Raw genomic sequence first — 15,225 nt, 5'->3', positions numbered from 1 at the left:
ACAGTAGTTCCAAATCAAGGACTTTCTATACTGTGAAAACTGAACTGGTATTCCTCTTACGGCAAACATCTCCTTGTAATGTTATATTTGTTTCTAATATAACCTTAAAACAGACGCAGAAATGTTGACGGGAAAGCAATTCTGAATTGGGATAGCATATTATTACATTTGTGTTTTTTCCCTTAAGAAAAGTTCTACTAATTTACTGACTATAGTCTAGGAAGTAGTCAGAATCCTGTTTTGTTTTGTTACATATAGTCCAAAATGAACATGTTAATTATAACCTGGGTAATTCTGCTACAATAGACTGAGCATTAAAAAAAAAAAAAAAAAAGATGGATAGGAGACTTTTCTGCCTCACCCCACAACCAGTATCTTATTTTGGGGAACCACAGAAATTGAGACCAAACAATGCAGGGGGTTTTCACACCATACTAGCAAAAGGTCAAGACAAAGTGGCATCAAAGCAAGAGTAAGGTCAGAAGGCCCGTGATGGTGGTGTGCTGGATCCAAGGAGCATCTGTGAGACACAGGACATTGTAGTGTCTGGTAGTGTCATTCCCTCAAGGACGTTAGAATATGCATATGCAGTAATAAATAGATCAGTTATGTAATAAGGCAGTGTGTTGAACATGCATTTATCTTGTGGCCTGGAGTACCACAGAGAGAGACACATGATACCATACACGTTCATTGTTTTTTTTTTTCAAGGCTATCCAGGCTAACTCTTCCAGAGCATTTCCTTGGTGAGGAGAGCAATTCGCTGAGGCTTGTCATTTTTCTTCTCCTTTATCAAGAGATGATGAACTGGCTTTAACAAAAAAATAAAGCTGAAGAGAGCTGTTGGGGTTTTTGCACCATGGCTGCATCGTTCTGAATGTTTTATTATTTTTTTTCAGATTAAAGAAAAAAAACCAGCAGTTTTTAATGCAACCACAACTGATGTCCTCAGGATGCTCCAGATGTTTCCAGGTAACTCTGTAATTTTCTAACTGTGGTTTTGTCCAGTGAGCAAAGGTCAAAGTCAAAGGTAGTGTTTGTGATGTGAAAATGTCCCGTTTCTTCTATAAGATTTACAATCTGTCATTCAAAAACAAAAGAAAAGGATATATTTAAATACTTCTGATCATTTCATCTGTAAGATTTTCAGATAAAATTTAGCACTCACTTATTTCTTTGTCCATGCGCCTGAGCATGATACATGAATGCCAACAATAGCCTCATGTTTGTTATAACCTTTCTTAGTTTTTTTGTTTGTTTGTTTGTTTATCTCTCTTAAATCAGGCAGAATGCCTGGCTTAGGCCCGGGGTACTTGCAGGACCATCTCCAGCCGCTCTCCCACTGTCCTGTGCGCTCTCACAGAGTCGGCCTCCACAGGGTGCCGTCGGGCAAACAATGTCGGCTGATGGCCCCCAGGAGGAGAGCGTTCTCTGTGGGAGCCCCGACCCTCTGGAATGGATTGCCCACCGAGCTCAGGACAGCCCCCGACCTTCTTTCCTTCCGTCGCGAGCTGAAGACGTGGCTCTTTCATCAATTCAACTGATCCGTTTGGGGGTACACTGTCATAATTTTAAACTGTTTTTAATAGGGTTGCTGATTTTAATTTTATTTCATTGTGATTTGTATTGGAATTTATCATTTTGTAAGCCGCCTTGAGTCCCCAGGGAGAAAGGCGGCATATAAATCGCAATAATAAATAATAAATAAATAAATATTTGTAGACTGCTACAGATCTTTCCAGGCAAGTATCCTACAAATTGGAGAAATGAAGTACCAAACTGAACAGCAACTCTTAATTGGCAATTCTCATTTATGATTCTGCTTGATTTGGCTATTTGCTGACATGAAAATGTCTCGCACATAATGTACTTTACTATGAGCTCCTCAACGCTTTTCTGAACTAGTGCCCTTCAAATGTGTTGGAGATGACAATTATAATAAAATATATTGTATCAGGTGGCTTTAGCATTCTTAAGCTTCATTTAGAGGCCCTTTCTCCCTCTTCTATTCAAGAACTTTTTAACTGAGATGAAACCAACCTAGATTTTTGCATCTTGTATATGCAAAGCACATGCTCTGCCTCTGAATTATAACTATTCCCAATAATCTTATACAGCTTAATTTGCGATTGCCATATATGAATGTACAAGGCAGTGTGAAACTATAGTATGAAATTTGCAAATACTTCTCCGATCATCATATCCAAGCAGGCAGCCATACTATAAATAAAATAAAAGTACAGGTAGCCCTCGACTTACAACAGTTCATTTAGTGACAGTTTGAAATTACAACGGCACTGAAAAAGTGATTTATGATACATTTTTCACACAACCATTGCAGCATCTCCATGGTCATATGATCAAACTTCAGATGCTTGGCAAATTGAGTCGTATTTATGAAGATTGCAGTGTCCTGGGGTCATGTGGATCACATTTTGCAACCTTCTGACAAGTAAAATTAATGGGGAAGCCGAATTCACTTAACTGTGTTAGTAATTTAACAACTGCAGTGATTCATTTAACAGCTGCGTCAAGAAAAGTTGTAAAATGGGGCAAAATTCACTTAACAACTGTCTCACTTAGCCACATAAATTTTGGGTGAATTGTGGTCGTAAGTCAAGGACTATCTGTATATACTTTTGATACTTAAGGAACAGCAAAACCTTAGAACATTTTGGACTGAAAGACAGAAATATTAAGAGCTGTACTATTAAGTGAGCAAGAAGAAAGCAATTCTGACGAGATAGCCCAACTGAATAGCCTGAAACTCTGTAGTATTAAGTCTATATATTTCCACCCATGTAGTTCCAGATCAGCAAGAGCTAATGAAAGGTTTAACCAGTCCACAATGTGAAACATACAGCATTACTAAAAATTAAATGTCAACCTGCTGAGAAGCACCACGTTTAAAGTAGACGTTCATTTATTTCTGCCACACTGGTTTATATAGTAACTTTGGCTCCAACACTCTACAGCTTGTGTCGAAGTAATGAGTTAGGAATGCAATTCTGAAATATGCTTCATTTAACCTTAGCTAATAAACCAGCCCAGGAAGATTTCTAGAAAAAAGTTTTAGAAGTATTTTTTTTTTTAAAGAATGATCTATATTTGATATGCCTTCCTGTGATACTCTGCCAAAACAGGGCTTTCCATTAACTCTCTTGATAATAAATTTAAGGAATTCAAAAGCTGTTAGGAAGTGTTAACAGATGCATTTTTAACCAATGCAGTACTCTTTAGAGGGATGAGAAATGAAACTTCGCTTTGGTTTGATTACTATCTATCCTTTTTAAGCTCCTAAATAAAAGCAGCATGAACACTGGAATCCTGCTCTTCATAAGGGCCTCTTGGAAATATAGTCCCAGTATTACAACTGAGTGGGATGAATATTCACATTTAATAGAGGTGCAGCTCACAAATATAGCCAGAAAACCTGAGGGCTTTTTCTGACCACCTGCCAAAGGAAACCAGATTTTTAGATTCTTAATCTATTAAGAAATATTTGGCCGAAAAATAAGATAACAGCTGGCAAGATTTCAGATTATCAGCTTTAAAATCACATTAAAAGTAATTCAGCTGAAGATGTAGGATGCAAAGTCCAAGAGAGTTTTATTTGCTTTTGATGAAGTAAACTACACTTTGTTGTTTAATATAATTTATAGTCCTGGTTGTCCCTTTAATTTCACTGCAGTCAATCTGGCAGCAACAATGTAAATGCTTCTACAACAGAATGAATATAGAAGGACTGGTATTAGCATTTTAGATAATAATGATTTTCTTTAAGTGTTTAAGAATAGGGAAAAAAGTGTCTGGTAAATCTAAACGTAAAGCCAGTTTGGTTTAGTGGTTAAGGCACCATGCTAGAAACCAGGAAACGAGGAATTCTAGTCAACTGGGTGACCTTGGGCCTGACGCTATTTCTCCGTCCAATTCACCTCATAGGGTTATTGTTGTGGGGGAAAATAGAAGGAGGAAGGTGATTGGATATATTTGCTACCTTCAGTTATTTGTAAAAATAATAAAGATAGGATAAAAATAAGGGTAAAGGTTTCCCCTGTCCAATCATGTCCGACTCTAGGGGCTCATTTCCGTTTCGTAGCTGAGGGAGCCAGTATTGTCCAAAGACATTTTCTATAGTCATGTGGCCAGTATGACTATATGCTAAGGATCACGGAGCACTGTTACCTTCCCACCAAAGTGGTACCTATTTATCTACTCCCATTTGCATGCTTTTGAACTGCTAGGTGGACAGGAGTTGGGGCAGGTAACAGGAGCTTACCCCATCACATGGTGCTAAGGTGTCGAACCTGTCCCCATCTATTCTCTGCCTCCCAAATCCCAGATGATTGGGAGGAAATGGGGATTTTGTAGTAACCTTCCCCTAGAGTGGGGAGGGAATAGAGATTTTACAGTATCCTTCCCCTGCCATGCCAACCAAGCCATGCCCACAGAACCGGTAGTAAAAAAATTTGAATCCCACCACTGATTGGGTGAGTGTATGTAGGACAAAGGCAGAGAGAATGAATATGTGTTATACTGGGGAATTATTATTATTATAGAAGTCAATATTGTAAGCAGTGTTAAGCACAGAAAATTCTGTATTTTAAAATTTTTCATAGTGAAGCAGTAATTTCTGTGAAAAAAGAATTGTTTTGTCATTGAACCACACTAAAGTAATAATGCACAAAGTCCATAAATAAATGAAAATAACTAATTCAAATTTCAGTATTGCAGAACTAAATTGAAATCTGAATTATATAAATTCATTTAACATCTTCTGAATATTCGGTTATAATTTGAACATTCAGAAATTCATTTCAGTATGAATTATGCTTTTGTAGGACTGAATAGATTATAAAAAACTGTGAGATGCTAATATTTTGATTGATGGATTTGCTTTCTGTTGAAAAATCAAATTTAGATTTAGACTTTGTTCTTTTAATAAAATTTTAGTTCTGGAAAACTGTTTAAAAGACATAGAAACCCTCACCTGTTGCAGTATATGTCTTTCTCTTAGAGTCATTAACCTTCTGTGAAGCTCAACTAATTCATCAAGATATGCCTGAAAATAAACAATTACAGATTAAAACAAAAAAGACAAAATTTGCCAGTTTGTGAAACCTCCTAGTTTTGCTCACAAATATTTTCAATTTTATATGATTTCACCAACATAACAATAATAAACAATGTACATGTAGTAATACAAAATGCTAAAGGAATAATAAAGAAATATTTTACGAAGTCACATGTCATTTACATATAAATGCACGTACAAATTTACATTTTTATGTAGATGTTGATTTCAATTAGATTTTCTGGCTAAATTTAGATTCTAATGTATAGAAGCATGATTTAAACATTTTTTTTCTATTTACCTTATCACAATCACCATTCTTAATCTGTTTTTCAGATTTACTTTGTTTGATAGGACTCTTTACTTCCAGAATCTACAAAATGAAAAGAATAAATATTTAAGGATATTACAAATTTAAAACTGAAATGTTTTAAACTATGGTGGTCAGACGCCTTTATTCTGTAAGCAGATTTAAAGCCAATTTATATATCCTATCTATATCTCATGTTATATACCTTTAGACAGTGGTGGGATTCAGCCAGTTCGCACCACTTCGGGAGAACCGGTTGTTAACTTTCTGAGCAGTTTGGCAAACTGGTTGTTGGTAGAAATCATTAGGGCAGAGAACCGGTTGTTAAATTACTTGAATCCCACCACTGCCTTAAGAGCAGTTTCAACCAGAAATTAAAGCAGCTAACTAATTATAAATAAATTTGAACATCGAAAAAGACTTTGGAATTATCAACTAAATTAACACCAGTGGAAGAACTTTCAGTAATGATTCAGTAATATACTGTGTCTAATCTAGTATCAACTCTTCAATTTATTTATAGTTAAACGTGCCATATTTTTAGACAGTAGCTTTAAAACCAGGTCATGGCACTTGAATTTTGTTTCTAAACTTCTACAATACTAGAATTATATCCATATGTTGAAGTCTCTGTTTTGCACAGTTCTTCTACAAGCAGGGACATACCATTTCCAGAAGAGTTTCATGAGCATTGATCTGCTTGAGCATTGATCTAGAAGTATTCATTTTTCTACTCAAGTAAAATCAATAACTTTAACATAGTGCTTAATAAGCGTGAAGAATACAGTCTTTTGAAATAGTCAGACGACAACAAATCTAGCAGGAAATAACAACAGATTGTTGTTGACTAAATTGATTCATGTATATATAAATGACATTACTTGAAACAGTGTCATTTGCTGACTTTTGGTTATTTTAAAAAGTAATAATTTGAGCTAATTTTCTATGAAATTTAGAAGTATGACTGATTTGTAATAATTGAATCACAGATGATTTTACACAGATGTGTTTACTCTAAGAACAGATAGGCCTTGATTTACAACAATTCATTTAGCAACTGTTTGAAGTTACAACAGTCCTGAAAAAAGTGATTTAAAACTAAAACTTGCACTTACAACCACCTATAGCCGTGATGGCGAACCTATGGCATGTGTGCCACAGGTGGCACGTGGAGCCATATTGGTGGGCACGCGAGCGTTGCCCTACCTCAGCTGCAGTGCACATGCGTGCGCCAGCCAGCTTATTTTCAGGCTTTCTGGGCCCACTGGAGGTCAGGAAACAGGCTGTTTCCAGCCTCTGGAGGGCCTCTGAGGGGGTGGGGAAGGCCGTTTTCACCCTCTCCAGGCTCCTAAAAGCCTCTGGAGCCTGGGGAAAGCAAAAAACAGCCTACTGGGCTCATCGTGTCATCGCGTGCCAAAAGCAGGGGGGGGGCGTTTATGGGTATGGGTATGTGCACGTGTGACCCTCCTCCGCTCCCACGCTTTTGGCACGCGATGGCAAAAAGGTTAGCCATCACTGTCCTATAGCATCCCCATAGTCACTGATCAAAATTTGGGTGCTTGGCAACCAATATGTATTTATGACAGTTACAGTGTCCCAGGATCATGTGAACACTATTTGTGACCTTTCCATCTGACTTTCTGACAGCAAAGTCAATAGGAGAAGCCAGATTTGTCTAATAAATGCACAATTTACTTAACAACTGCAGGGATTCGCTTAACAATTGTGGCAAAAATGATCGTAAAATTGGATGCCCTTCACTTATAGGGGAGATAAATATTATGCACCTCAAAGTAAAACATAAATACATCTTTACACATATATTTGGAAGGATTTCCCCCCCAGAAAATATTTTAGGCTTTAACAGCACTAAGCAAATTCAGTAAGATCTGCACAACCTGAAAAGATTCAGGACAAATTAACACTAGTCACTTATAAAACTAAAGAAGGCTCAAATAGTTGGAAAAATAAAAATGTTTACTGTAAAAATTTGGCATGTGCTCATACCAAAACACAATACCTGGTTATTGTTGGTTTTTAATAAAGGTGGAGGATCGTGGTGTAGAGGTGAAGATGCAGAACTGCTATCACTGTCACTTCCATCACTTAAACTAACCCTGAGCAAAAATAAAAGTGGCAGAGGAATGAAAAGGTAAGAAGCAGGTAGATTTTGGTCAATACACAAATGAAAAATTCAAGTGTTTCTAACTTAATACTGATTATGAACACCCTATATTATATTTTTAAGATCACTACATCTTATCTGGTGTGGCTAGAGTTTTACATTACTGACAGCATATTAAGACAGCAGTCCGCAACTTTTCCAGCTTAGTGGCCCGGAGAAAGAGGAACCGGGCTGCATGAGTAGTGGGTTGGTGCGCACACACGTGCGCACACCTCAACTTGTGCAAATTGACCTGCAACATGTGTGCTGGCCTACCACTTGTGCAAGTTAAGCGACATGCATGCACGTGCCAGTCACATGGCCTGGTTCCAAATACGCCACGGCCCATATGGGGGACCCCTGTATTAAGATACCAGATGTAAGAATCAATTTAACGGAATTAAATTTAATCATTAGCTTTCCATTGCTATGTCAGCAAATCAAGAATTTTCTTGTTTGAGGATACAGCTTGAATGTAAAAAAAAATCCTGACCAGTACAAGTTTCAAAGTATTAATTCGCCCATGCTTAATAATTCAAATCTGTTAGCCTGTTAAGATATACTATATATTCTGATATGGCAATTTTAATTACATAAATTATACCAAAGTGATATATATTTCACTTTATGGGTAAGATACACATTGAAACTCTTGATTCAAGAGACAGGGATTTGTTCTCTCCAAATATGCATTAAAGCACCTACATCATCTCAGCCATTTTTGTCATTTATGCAACAATAACAATATCAAATGATAGAATTTGTCATTACCACAACATTAAAGAAATTGACACAAATCATTTAATTTGCCTAATTTGCGTAATGCTGCTGTTACATAAATTGCTGAAAATAAAATAAATTCAACTTCTGGCTGGAGGATTTTTTGGGAGGCATCTTATCTGGATTGTTTTGGACGCTATGGATATGTCTACCACCAATTTGCATTGACCATTAATAGTTTAGATTCTTGTAGAGAGCGGAAGCTTGCAATAAACTTTTATACTCATTTGAACTGCGTGGATTCCTTATTTCCTGTGCTTGATGGGGTATTTTGCAGAAGGTAAGGGTGGTGGGAATAGTACATTATCCATAGCATGCTAAAAAAAAATAATGAATGATGAGTTTGGGGAAACAGGGCCTTATTCTGAAACTAAAAAAAATGCAGACTCATTCCTTGTAGTATGAACTGTAACTTTTAAGTCAGTGGTCCCCAACCTTTCCGGCTTTGCGGACTGGCAGTGATGGTGGGGAGAAGGAGGGATGGTTCTGTGAGTGCAGCAGGCGAGTGCAGCTTCATTTGCGCAAATGGCAGGCAGGCACTTGCCCACCGCTTGTGCAAATGGGGCTTCATGTGTGAGCATGAGCACCTGCCATTTGCACAAGTAGAGTTGTATGTGCTCGCACTAGCCCACTTGTTTGGCCCAGTTCTAAATGGGCTGTAGCTCAGCAGTGGGCTACAGCTCAGATGTTGGGGACCCCTGACTTATAAAACAAATAAATATTGTTTTATCATGGAGAGACAATGATGGAAGAAGTTTCTTGGAGGAAGCTCAGAAATAATATTTTCAAACCAGAGAAATATGAAAATAGGAAGTGCAGTTTAACATACCTATGTGAAGCAAACTGGGGCAAAAAAATATTAATTTCACAGATCTCAGTCCATTTATGTCCTGATGTTTAACCCCTGCTTTGGCAGGAATCAAAATTAAAACCTCCTTGAAAAATATGTACCAATTCAAGGAGTTCCCACTGCTGCCCTAGATAATTTCTTTCATGGTCAAACCATTTTATCGGTTAGGAAGTCACCATCTACTCCAGGGCTGTCAAACTCCCGGCCCACGAGCCGGATGCATCACATGCTGGCCACACCCACTCCCGGTTTAGCGAAGGGGGGGAAAGTCCCGATACATCATATGACATCACCATAACGAGTTGAGTTTGTCACCCCTGATCTATTCACTCCTTCAAATAAGTCTATTTTCCATACCTTAAGACCATTGTTACATGTCTTGTGACCCTGGGATGACAGAAAATTGATCATAGCCTTCTAATATGACATCATATACCCTGTTTTCCCCAAAATAAGACATCCCCTGATAATAAGCCCAATCGGGCTTTTCAGCGCATGGCAATAAGGCCAAGCGTTTATTTCAGGGTTCAAAAAAATATAAAGACAGTCTTATTTTCAGGGAAAAACGGTATTTGAACATAACAATGTTGCCCTTTAGTTGTTTTTTCTGAAAGCTAAAACTTCCTTCAGTCTCCCCATATAGGACTTAATTCGCAGTCCCCCTGTTGATCCTCACTGTCCTTTCTTTACATCAGTCTCAATCCTCTGAATTGTACTGAAATTACAGAACAGAGAACTGAATATAATAGTGAAGTGGAAAACAGAATGGAACTATCACATCTCATGAAGTGTAAATTACATTTCAGTTAATGCAGTTCAAAACCATGTTTGCCTTTTTTTTTTTTTTTGGCAGTCACATTATACTTAGTGTTTAAGTATAGCTTCAAAGTTTTCCACAAGTACTTTTACAAAACCAGATGTTCCCATCCTATAACTGATAATTTAATGTCCTTTCTTTCCTAAGATAAAAACTTCCAATTAGCCTTTGTTAAAGTTCAGCTATGTTCAACTCATTTCCCTGATTTCTGAAATTCGCCGTATATGGCCTAAAGAATTAAAAACACAATATACATGAGAGTGAGAGTGTGAGTGAGTGAGTGAGAGTGAGTGAGTGAGAGAGAGAGAGAGAGAGAGAGAGAGAGAGAGAGAGAGAGAGAGAGAGAGAAGGAGGGAGGGAGATTGACTATATACTAGAGTGCAGGAGATCTTACTCTTCTTTCTTGGCATGCTGAGCTTTTAAAACAACTTCCCAGATTCTTTCTTAAAAAAATGTTTAAAATTTCCTTAAATCCCTGCGTATTTTCTTTTCTAGCATGCAGTGTTTTAATGAATCTAATAAATATTTCTACCTTATCTCAAAATCTAAAAAAATCTCATTACTATCTTTGGCTTGTCTTAGGCTGTCAAATTATCTGGAATTTATTTTTCTAATTCCTAACCTGCGCACTCTACTTCCTCCGTGAGTATTTATAGGTCTTTCCATCTCAGAGTCATTGTCATTCTCATCTGCTTCATCAGATTCATCTTCATTATCATCAGAATGCAGATCTTTCATTATAGACCTCAAAGGACCTAGTGAATAAAAACAAAAAGGAACACAGTTCAACAATAGGAATTCACATGAAGCCTATTTATGGTTAGCTTTATAATAAAACAAGTCCTAACAAAATTTTTAAGAAAGGAGAAAGGAGGATCTGATCATTAAACAAAAGATGCACTGCTTGGGGGAGCTTATGAAGCAAATGCTTAAACAAAAGTAAATTTATTCAAGGACCAGTTGACTTAAAACAGGATTATTTCTGTCAACAAGGAGATTAGTGTTTTAAGTGTTTGCAGAATAAGCCCCTTGGAATGTTAAGTAAAGCAACTTGGCATTCTACAGAACCAAATGGATCTTTAAAACAAAACAAAGCAAAATAAGATGCTATAAAAGACCCTTAAAGGTATCTTATACTGGAAAAATCTAAAGAGGCCACAGTAACAGTACATTTTGCTAGACTAATCCGTGTATTGAAAGTCATAGTCTAATAAATCACTGTGATTACAAGTTGCTCTAGCCAAGGCATTCTTTGTCTGCCTGTTTTTGATCTACTTAGAATATAGCTGTCTTCTTTAGTCTAAGGTCAATATCAGGTCAAGCCAGCTTTTTGCATGCTCATATGTATAAAGTGTGTCAATTCCAATAGAAGAGACCTATTTTTATCTAAGAATTGGATAGAGATCCTACGCCTCCTACACTAATAAAGTTGTATAAAATAAAAGTTCTACAATTAGATACTTAAAATGTGAACGTATTTTAATAACATTAAAGGCATTTACATAGAAGCATTAGTTTCCAAAAGGAAATAAAAATATTTAATCTGCTCAGCGGTTGGGAAGCAAGAAGAAAAAAAACCTTTGAGCTAATTTTTGAGCTAAAGCTCTAAAAATAATTCTGCCACTAAAAAACAGAACAGCTTTACAGAATAGTTTAATCCTTAACATCATTATTAGTGGTATTGTTAATTACAATTTGATACACTGCTCTATGCCAAAATAAAGATTGGCTGTTGTTAAATTACTAATTGTTTTATTAATTAATTCAGAAAGGCCAAAGACCTACAGTATGTGGTCTGAAGAGAAATGGGTTAATTAATTTATATCCTGCCTTTCCATATGTTCAAGATAGCTAAAATAAAGAAGCAAAAAGACAAATTTTAAATATATAAAATAATCACAGTCAGGGTTTTTGTTAAAATATAGCAACATGACAAATGCCAGTTATGTGTGTCTATGGTATTAAACAGGAATTATAATCCAGATTAAGGCTGTAGTTATTCATTAAGAAAGTATTAAAAACTGCATGCTACCCTCCAAAACTAGATTTTTAAAAATGTGGCTTATAAAAACTTGATAAAGAACTTGTTTCTGGTAATCCAAATTAGGCCATGTTTTAATGAACTTGCATCATAGTCATTAACCAATTTTATACTTTGCAATAAACCATAGTTCTTTGTGTTTGTTTAGCACACTGTCAATCCAGCCACTGTGGCTAAACCACAAAAAGTTGTTTAATAAATAATGACTAAAACAAATGGTGGCTTAATGTAATGTATGAATGGAGCAAGAGTTTTCAAGTAACAGTACTAACAGCTTAACTTAATCTTGATTTCATTCATTTCCAAGGGTGTCTCTGCTTAAAAGAAAAATAGGTTGTTTTATTTTGTCTCCATGTGTTTGTTTCTTCTATAAGTTGGCAGTGAATATACTTAATATCTTCCTCCTTCTATTTTCCTCATAATAACGATCCTCTGCCAACTCAACCCTTTTTAAATTGCTTGTTGTTTATACCAGAATAAATAGGAAGTAGAGTAAAAGACAGAGAATTAGAGAAGTATCAAGATTTGAAAAATTGAAAGATTATGGCATAAAAAAGTGTGTTGACAAAATTTCCATCTATCAATTATAAAAGGTCACACTGCTTGGATCCATACATATACTCTGCTGATACATTATGGCATCCTAGATTCTCAGGAAGAAGTTGATGCACGTGACAGCTAACGACAGCTAAAAAACTGGCTTCATATTGTTGTGTACATAATAATACAATCGTTTGTGATACTGTCATGGAAGTTACATATATTTTTAATATTCCATGAAAAGCAATAATCGGTTGGCAAAGGAAGACTTTTCATATAATCATTGCAGGAAAAAAATGTCTGAAGAAATTTAGAAATATCAACTGATGAAAGAGCTGAAAAAAAGCATTTTTACTTAAATTTTTTTTTGAATGACACAATGGGAACTCTCTCAACTATTTAAATATAAACTACAGTATGTTTTTGCATATCTAAATATGAAAAAATATGTTTTTGCATCCAGTATCTAAACCCTAACTTACTGAGAAGTCAAAATTCAAAAAAGGTTAAAAAATCTAGTTGCTCCCTTTTGTAAAAAAAGAGTTTTTGTTTTTTTTTTAAATTACAAATTCTAGGTTCTTTGGTTTATTCATTTCTGCAAAATTTAAGAATGATAGACTTTGGAGGGACTACTTTTTTAAATGAAATGTTTCATGCAAAATACATCTTAATTCCAATTATACCACTGCTCCGTGAGCTGCACTGGCTGCTGGTTTGCTTCCAGGTGCAATTCAAGGTGTTGGTTATTACCTTTAAACAGAGGTGGGTTTCAGCAGGTTCTGACTAGTTCTGGAGACGGTAGCGGAAATTTTGTTTAGTTTGGAGAACCGGTAGTAAAAATTCTGACTGGCCCCACCCTCATCTATTTTCTGCCTCCCAAGTCCCAGCTGATTGGGAGGAAATGGGGATTTTGCAGTAATCTTCCCCTGGATTGGTGAGGGAATGGAGATTTTACAGTATCCTTCCCCTGCCATGCCCACCAAGCCACACTCACCAAGCCATGCCATGCCATGCCATGCCCACCAAACCACACCCACAGAACCGGTAGTAAATTTTTTTGAAACCCACCATGCCTTTAAAGCCCTGCATGGCATGGGTCCAGGTTACTTGAGGAACTGCCTCACCCCAATGGGACTGCCCCCCCCCACCAGCACCAGCAGAGGAGGCTTCCTGCGGGCCCTGTCAATTAAGGAGTTTTGGCTACCAGGGTCCAGGAGAAGGCCTTCTATTCTGTGGTTTTTGCCTTTTGGAATTCTTATCCCCTGAGGTGAGATCGGCTCCCACCTTTCTGACCTTCCCCAAGGGCTTGGAGAGCAGATGGCCTGGGGCCCCAAACAGGGGAGTATCACACTAGAGGTGGTTGATAAATTAACAGGCAATCCCACCTCCCACCCCTGCTCCCTCTTTCCCCATCATTTAATATAATTTTATTTTTGATTGTAATTCTATTTTTATCGTTTTAGAAATATTTATCTTTCATAGTTTTAATGCTTTTAATGCTGTAAGCCACCCAAAGTCACTTCGAAACGAGATGGGCGCAAATAAACCAAATAAATAAATAAATAAAGTACTTTTTAATTTCAAAAAGTCATGCATTTATGCAGCCAAGCTGCTGCCATCTTCTATTGGGACATAGCCTGATTAGTTATCCAAAGTAACTAGAAATACAGTTGTTTGATTTTTGAAGAAAGGTATGACGCTGAGTAAAATTTAACTACTTCAGACGTTAACAAGTAAAACTTAAATGATCTAGGAATTGCCGCAGTGCAGTGATGCTAGGATCAGCCTAGGAGTGGGGAGAATGGAATTCAAATCCCTATTGAGCTATCAAGCTCTTGCAAGTAGTCCTGGACTTACGATCACAAATGGGATCAGAATTTCCGTTGCTAAGCCAGGCGGTTAAGTGAGGTGTGCTTGATTTTACAACCTTTTTTTGTTAAGCGAATTACTGCAGTTGACAAGTGAATCACATAATCATTATGTGAATCCAGCTTTTGCCCCACAGACTTAGCTTATCAGAAGCTGGCTGGGAAAATTGCAAATGATGAGCCTATGACCCCAGATGCTACAACTGTTGTAACTACATAGCCATTGCTGAGCCCTCAAATTTTGATCACGTGACCATGAGGATGCCACGATAGTCCTCTAAGTGCAAGAGTTGGTCATAAGTCACTTTTTCCAGTGATGATGTAACTTTGAATGGTGACTAATGAATGGTTTTAAGTCAAGGACTACCTATATTATGATTCATTATCAGTTCAACGTATTTTGCATGGATAAAATGAGAGGATAAAGGTTCTTAGAGCTATCCCTAATAGGATGACAATCCATCTTTAAAAATAAAAATAAAAATGCCATCCTTTTTGCTGCATGCTCAAGCACTTGACCCCCCCAACAACCCTCATTTTTTTAATGTTACCTTGCTGTCGGCTGTTCTGAGACGGTGTGAAACTGGAGCTAGAGCTGGAACTTGAACTTGCGGGGCTGGGTTGCTCGGACTTGGAAAGGAGGGAATGTGGCAGAGTCAAGAGAAAATAAAAAACACAAAATTAGTTCATCTGCTTGCTCAACAAAACAAACAGAAACAAAATACAAAGATACAGTAAATGGTCACATTTACTTTGCAATAAATGGAAGGTAGGAAGAACA

General features: G+C 36.9%; 1 protein-coding gene across 1 annotated transcript in view; it reads right to left on the bottom strand.

The window, feature by feature from the left end:
• Positions 1-948: 948 nt before the first annotated feature.
• Positions 949-15,225, bottom strand: part of MLLT3 (MLLT3 super elongation complex subunit) — a 127,707-nt gene continuing 113,430 nt past the window's right edge. The window contains exons 7-12 of the mRNA XM_070935534.1: positions 14,996-15,074; positions 10,618-10,750; positions 7,405-7,501; positions 5,376-5,447; positions 4,991-5,062; positions 949-1,080 (exon numbers count right to left, since the gene is read on the bottom strand). Coding sequence (XP_070791635.1) covers positions 949-1,080; positions 4,991-5,062; positions 5,376-5,447; positions 7,405-7,501; positions 10,618-10,750; positions 14,996-15,074 — 585 coding nt within the window. The remainder of the gene's footprint in view (positions 1,081-4,990; positions 5,063-5,375; positions 5,448-7,404; positions 7,502-10,617; positions 10,751-14,995; positions 15,075-15,225) is intronic.

This window comes from Pituophis catenifer, unplaced genomic scaffold, assembly GCF_029215685.1.
Source record: "Pituophis catenifer annectens isolate HBS135680 unplaced genomic scaffold, rPitCat1.0.hap2 SCAF_2, whole genome shotgun sequence".
Taxonomy (NCBI): Eukaryota; Metazoa; Chordata; class Lepidosauria; order Squamata; family Colubridae; genus Pituophis; species Pituophis catenifer.
This window is presented reverse-complemented; position numbering and strand designations above follow the sequence as displayed.